This window comes from Balaenoptera ricei, chromosome 19 (assembly GCF_028023285.1).
Source record: "Balaenoptera ricei isolate mBalRic1 chromosome 19, mBalRic1.hap2, whole genome shotgun sequence".
Classification (NCBI taxonomy): Eukaryota; Metazoa; Chordata; class Mammalia; order Artiodactyla; family Balaenopteridae; genus Balaenoptera; species Balaenoptera ricei.
Window position 1 is genome coordinate 13,453,819 of NC_082657.1, and position 6,955 is coordinate 13,460,773.

The window sequence follows — 6,955 nt, forward strand, 5'->3', positions numbered from 1 at the left end:
AATGATTCTGAAATGCTGGCGGTGAGTCAGAAACAAGGATGCTACAAGCCGCTACACAGGAACAGTCTTGGGAGCAATAGCTAACCTGGAATCTATCTTAAATTTTTGCTTTCATCTCCCCACATGAGCACTTCTGTTTAATACACCATAATTTTCTCTAGAGCTATTCTTATCCCTGGATAATGGGAGGGCCTTTCAGCTTCAGCTGGAAGGTGATTTGGGGCCTCAAAAGGCAGGACAGATATCTGCCTCCATAGTATTATAGCAAATTACTGCAATTTCTAGTTCCCCCTCTAGTAATATATGTTATTATATGTCTGGGGATTCTTCTATTAAATGTTTGTGATTTTCCAGGCAGCCTGAGGGTGGCAGCAATGGATCTTTGGTCTCCAGACTAGCCTGGGAGCTGTCTTAAAGGAGTCACACACTTAGTCATTGCCCAGATGCTGGGGTGAAGCTGTGTTTGAAGCAGCACATAGGCTGGATGTTGTGTTTTATAAATGTGGTGCTTGGACCAGGAAAATAAAAATGCAACCTCGGGGCTTCCCTGGTGGCGCAGTGGTTAAGAATCCGCCTGCCAGTGCAGGGGACACGGGTTTGAGCCCTGGTCCAAGCCCTGGTCCGGGAAGATCCCACATGCCGTGGAGCAACTAAGCCTGTGCGCCACAATTACTGAGCGTGCGCTCTAGAGCCCGTGAGCCACAACTACTGAAGCCCGCACGCCTAGAGCCCGTGCTCCGCAACAAGAGAAGCCACCACAATGAGAAGCCCGCGCACCACAACGAAGAGTAGCCCCCACTCGCCGCAACTAGAGAAAGCCTGTGTGCAGCAACGAAGCCCCAATTCAGCCAAAAATAAATAAATAAATAAATTTATTTTAAAAAGAAAATGTAACCTTATGATCTGTAGGTGAGATCTAATGCCTCAAAATAGCTACTCCTGACAGGGCAGAGAACGAGTCACTAAACTTATTTACTGATGCCCATGAATCATGGCACCACCATGGGGGTCATCACTAGCAAAATCAAAGGCAGAATTTCCTTATATGATGTTTCTCACGTTAATTAGAATAAAGAAAAAGTAATTGGAGAGTCAGTATTTAAGATGAATGTTGTAATATTATGGGAGACATAAAAATAATGGTAATGGATATGTAAATATCAAGAAAATTAAGTCACCTAGAGGGGTGGGATAGGGAGGGTGGAAGGGAGATGCAAGAGGGAGGAGGTATGGGGATATATGTATACGTATAGCTGATTCACTTTGTTATAAAGCAGAAACTAACACATCATTGTAAAGCAATTATACTCCAATAAAGATGTTTAAAACAAAAAAGAAAATGAAGTATTTATAACCACAATGAAAATCATAAGTGAATCTCATAAAAATAATGTGCGAAAGAAACGAGACACAAGAGTATGTAAAATTCAAAAAAGCAAGCAAAATTAAACTACAGTATCAGAATGCACCCCTAGGTAGTAAAACATAAAGAAAAGCAAAGAAGTGATTACCATACATATCAGTATAGTAGTTACCTCTGGGTAGAAAGGAGACAATAGTGATACGAAGGAGGAAAGGATTCTGGGATACTAGAAATATTCAATCCTTGACCCAAGTGGTGGTTACATGGACGTTCACTTTGTGATAAATCATTCAGCCGTATATTTATATTTTGTATATTTTTTCCTGCATGTTATATTGTACGAAAAAGATTTAGAAAAAAAAATGTCCAAGAATAGCCAAAGCAATTTTTTTAAATAAAAGGGAACGTTATTACAAAGTTTTAGTAATTAAGAGGATTGGTATGGGTGAAGATAGGCAAATGAATAAATGGAAAAGAATAAAGAACCACACCCTACCTCCAAAATAACCCATGAATCTAAACTATCTGGGTATATAATAGAGGTGGCATTATAATCACTAGAGAACAAGAAACTTAGGAAGAGGCATCCTAGGATGTAATCTTGGGAAAGCCAACAGGAAGCGATCTTGTGAGACTTTCCTTGTAAACATTAAACTGGTTGAAATGTAAAGCAAGGCTCGACTCGCCCTTAGACATTCTGGGTGACAGGGGAAGGTTTCAGGTGTGTTTGTTGGCTCTTCCGGCCGCTAGGTGGCACCTGGAAGATCGCGGGCGCTTGGGGATGACTCATGCGCAGTGCTCTTAGGTTCAGCCGCAGACCCTACGCTCGTACACGTGGGTTTGCCCACAGCGTTGACCCGTGTGCACAGCGCTCACGCACGCGCATTTACGTGCACACCGCTAATCGCGCTGTACCGTTATTCCAGCTTTTCTGAGAGCGGCCGAGCTGACCCCGCGGTCCGGGATGTCCGAGCTGCCCGCAGACAGCAGTGTCCCACCGACGGGCGCGGCGAATGACAACGGCGACGTCCCGCAGGCGGAGGTAGGCGGCGGGAGGCGGGAGCCGGCCCCAGCGCAGCCTGTGGAGGCCAGGGACCGTCCGATGGCGGCGGCCAGGGAAGGTCCAGTGGCGGATGCCAGGAAAGGTCCGACGGCGGCGGCCAGGGAAGCCCGGATTGCAGAGGTTGCCCGATTGTTGGCGGAGCCAGCAGAGGAAGAGGGTCCTGAGGGCAGACGCCGGTCCAGGCCCGGGAACAGCCCAGGCCTGGCTGCGTTGCCGTATCTCCGCCTCCGTCACCCACTTGGCGTTTTAGGAATTAATTACCAGCAGTTCCTCCGCCACTATCTGGAACACTACCCGATTGCTCCCGGCAGAATTCAGGAGCTTGAAGGACGCCGCAGGAGATTTGTGGAAGCCTGCAGAGCAAGGGAAGCAGCGTTTGATGCCGAATATCAGCGGAATCCTCAGAGGATGGATTTTGATATTTTAACATTTAGTATAACTCTGACTGCATCTGAAATTATCAATCCTCTGATAGAAGAACTTGGTTGTGATAAGTTTATCGGTAGAGAATAGTTTAGTGATGAAACTACTTCAAGAACCTCTGCGTTCAATACAGTCGTACCAATCCTGTAACTTGATTTCAAAAAGTCAAAGTATTTGAGAATAAGGCAAGGCACAGTTGAAAAAGAAAAGGAAGCTTATCAAGAAAAACCATCAGAAAAGAAATAGAAAAAAATAAAAACCGTTATGACTCCTCTAACGTCCTTTGAGTTTGTGATTGATCCAGATTCTTTTCCCTGCATTGTGGAAATGTCTTTTAAAATTGCTTCACTAAAGTGAAGAATGGTTTTATATAATTGAGACTTGATGAAGAAGAATTGCCAATAGAGCCCATAGTGTAAGATTGATTTTGTGTTTTCTGAGGCATTTCAAATGAAAGGCAAAGTAAATACTGTATACATTACATGATAAATTATGTATTCAAGACTATTGGAAATTTCTGGATTTTTTCTTTCAATTTTTAATACTTTTTTGGTAAATAATCTATTTATAAGCCCCCAAAATATAAAGTGTGCAATGAAAAGTCTTCTATCCCTTTCCCCCCGCCCACCCAGTACCTACGACAATTCCCATCTGTAACCACAGTACCTCTTCTGTCTTTTCAGTTTCCCTATGTATACACAAGCAAATACAAATCTGGGTGGGTTTTTTTTTTTCATTTCTTCACAAAAGTTGGCAAATTATATTTATTGATTTATGCATTGCATTTTCAGTGAGGACTTATCTTAAAGATCCTTCCAAACCACTACATTTCCTCATTCCTTTTTAGAGCTGCATTTTACTCCATTCTGTGGTTATGTTGTAATTTACTTAACCAGGAACATACTGATGGGCATTTAGGTTTTTTCCCATCATTTTCTATTGGCCAAAAAAGTTGCTCTAATAGTTAATCTTGTCTGTATATCCCATGGCATGGGCACAAATACAGTATTGCTCTGATTCTAAATGCACTTTTTATATATTGACGTCTCTGAAATTGGGGTGTATCTTAACATTTGATGGTGTAATACAGCATTTTCATAAAAATAATGGTGCATATTATAATCAGCAGCTTCTTAGATTCCTTGTTATGTGTAATATCTGTAGTACGAATTTCCAGAGGTGAGAATTGTGAGGTGAATGCACTCATGTGAAAGTTTATAGATATTACTAAGTTGCCTTCCATTCATGTTGTACCTCTTCACACTCCCACCAGCAACTGCTGAACATGGACATTTCCCCTGCAGCCTTACCAGCACAGTAAGTCATCAAATGTCTGGATTTTGCCAATCTATATAGTTGGAAAACGGTATATAAGTTTTAATTTGCTTTTCTCTCATTATGAGGGAAGTTAAATATCTCTTCATTTGAGTCATACATATTCCCTTTTCCATGAACTATCTATTCAAAATCTTTTCTCCATTTCTTTCCTGAATAATTTTGTCCTTTCTTTATTGGCTCTGTTAACTATTAATGAAATAGTGAGATGAGATATGATAATATAATAGCTTGTAGTGTGAGTTATGGATATTTTTTCCTAGGTTGTCATTTGTCTTTGGTTTTCCTGAAAGCCTTTTGGCATGGAGATTTTTGCTCTTGTTTCCTTTTATCTTTTAAACCTGCAAGATTTGGAGAATTCCCTAGTGGTCCAGTGATTAGGACGCAGTGCTTTCACTGCCGGGGAACGTGTTTGATCCCTGGTCGGAGAACTGAGATTCTGCAAGCCGCGCAGCGTGGCCAAAAAAAAAAAAGAGAGAGAGAAAGAAAAAAACCTGTAAGATTTTGAAACTCAAGGTTTTCTCGGTGTGTGTGCATGTGTATGTATGTGTGTGGTTTTATTGTTCATATTTGAATTTTTGAACCATTCGGAATTTATCCTGATGTACAATATGAGGTAAGGATCCAAATTTTCTTTTTTAGGTGGCTACCTGTTTGCCCCAACACCAGTTACTAACTAGCCCATCTTTTCCCACTAACTTTGTTTAAAGGTGCCTCTTCATCATATACTAAACTGTTTTTAAAATTTTCCTAACTGGTTTTACATGTCATAATGCTAAAACCCTCATTATACTTCATTTTCAGAGTGTTCTGGCTATTTTTGTTTATTTATATTACTACGTCAACCTCAAAGTCAGCTTACCTTATTTCAAAGTTCTTTATTAGAATCACATTATATTTAATAAATTGAAGATAACTGCCATCTCTAAGATATCCAAATTATTTATTTTTCCATTTTTTAAAGAATTCCTTTGTATCCTTCAGAAGAGTATTAATGTTTGTCCTTAAATTAATGTTCCTAAAGTAGGTCTTTTACAGCTCTAATCATTTATTCCTAGACATTTTATCTTTTATGTTTTTTCTGTAGTAAATGAGGATTATCTGTTATATTTTCTAAAAGCTTGCCTATGTATTTGAAAATAATTCATTTCTGCATATTTATTTGATAGCCTGTTAACATACTGAATTCTCTTACTGTTTTACAGTAGTTTTTCGAATCTCCTAGATTGGGGAACAAGTCATATGCAAATAGTGACAGGATTGCCTCTTTTATAATTTTTATACTCTGACTTCTTTCTCTTTTTTTATACATTAGACAGAAGGTACTTTATTGGTACCTTCTGTCTAATGTAAAATAATATGAATGATAGTGAAGCATCATTAACTTGTCCTGATTTTGTAGAAATTCTTCACATATCCATCTCTCACTATTTGTACATGTGTGTGTTTTATCAAGAGTGGTTATAGAATTTTGTCAAAGGCCTTTTCATAATCCATGAAAGGTGTTATTTTTATATCCACTACCATGATTGCATTCTTCAAATGATCCTTATTTACAAATGAGATATAATCCTTTTTTTTTTTTTTTTGCCTCGCCAAGTGACTTGCAGGATCTTAGTTCCCCGACCAGGGATCGAACCCGGGCCCGGCAGTGAAAGTGCCAAGTCCTAACCACTGGACCGCCAGGGAATTCCCTTGGCCACTTCTTAGATCCCATTTCTATGAGACCTCCATGCACATGAACTAAATTTTGTTTCTTTTTCTCCTGTTAATCTGTCTCCTGTCAATTTTATTATTAGTCCAGCCACAAGACCTCAAGATGGGTCCAGGGGAAAATTTCCCCCTCCCTGACAGTTCTTTCATACGTTTCCAATCAAATCCACTCACACGACAGACCCCTTCACTTTGGTAGACTTGAGTGAAAATCTGTGGGGTCGCAGGGCTGGGTGACTCATCCCTTGGAGGACAAGCCTCCCCACCTGGCTGGTTCCTTTCAACTTCTCCCCTTCCCTCCTCTTCACCTTTCATCTCAGGAGCAAAATCAAGTCCTCTTCTTGTCTCTCAAAGCATTTTAAGGAGCCTCTTCTCTTGCTTGAACAATTTCAGCTGCAGTGTCAGCACGTACAGTGGCTTCTTCCCCAGAGTTTAGCCAAACTCCCCAGGTCAGGGACACAGTCCTCTGTTACACACACCATAGCTCTAAGTTCAGGGGTCCCCAGGCCACTCCCACGTCTGACCAGCTGGCTACAAGTTTGAGGATTCCCAGTTCCCATGCAGTTTCAATAATTTGCTTAAAAAAAAGACTCACAGAACTCGAGAAAGCACTACAGTTATGATTACAATTTCATGATAGCAAAGGATACAAATCATAACCAGCTAAAGGGAAAGATGAGTAGGGCCAAGTCTGGGAGGGTCCCAAACATGATATTACTGCCATCCTCAGGGATGCATCATCCTCCGGCACATGCAGAGCATTTACCAACCAGGGACGCTCACCGAGCCCTGAAGTCGGGACGAAATCGCGAGGCTTAAACCCTCTAAGACTCTCAGGGATGGCCCAAGGGGTTCCCCCCCCGCCCCGGAGTAACAAAGACACTCGTAATGGGGATGAAGCGGCCGTTACCGCGCGACCGTTACCGGGCAACCGTTGCCCTGTAACAGAACAGGTGCCTCGCATAGCTGCCTCCGGCGCTACAGTTACCAGGCAACCGTTACCGGGAGACCGCTAATGCGGAACAGTTAGAGCGAGACCGCTAGCCTGGCCGGTTAGA

General features: G+C 41.6%; 1 protein-coding gene across 1 annotated transcript; it reads left to right on the forward strand.

Moving 5' to 3' along the window:
- The first annotated feature begins 2,234 nt into the window (after nucleotides 1-2,234).
- Nucleotides 2,235-3,126, forward strand: LOC132353518 (EP300-interacting inhibitor of differentiation 2). The gene has a single exon (XM_059904767.1). It carries the CDS (start codon nucleotides 2,328-2,330, stop codon nucleotides 2,937-2,939), a length of 612 nt encoding a protein of 203 aa, XP_059760750.1. The 5' UTR covers nucleotides 2,235-2,327; the 3' UTR covers nucleotides 2,940-3,126.
- The last annotated feature ends 3,829 nt before the right edge of the window (nucleotides 3,127-6,955 follow it).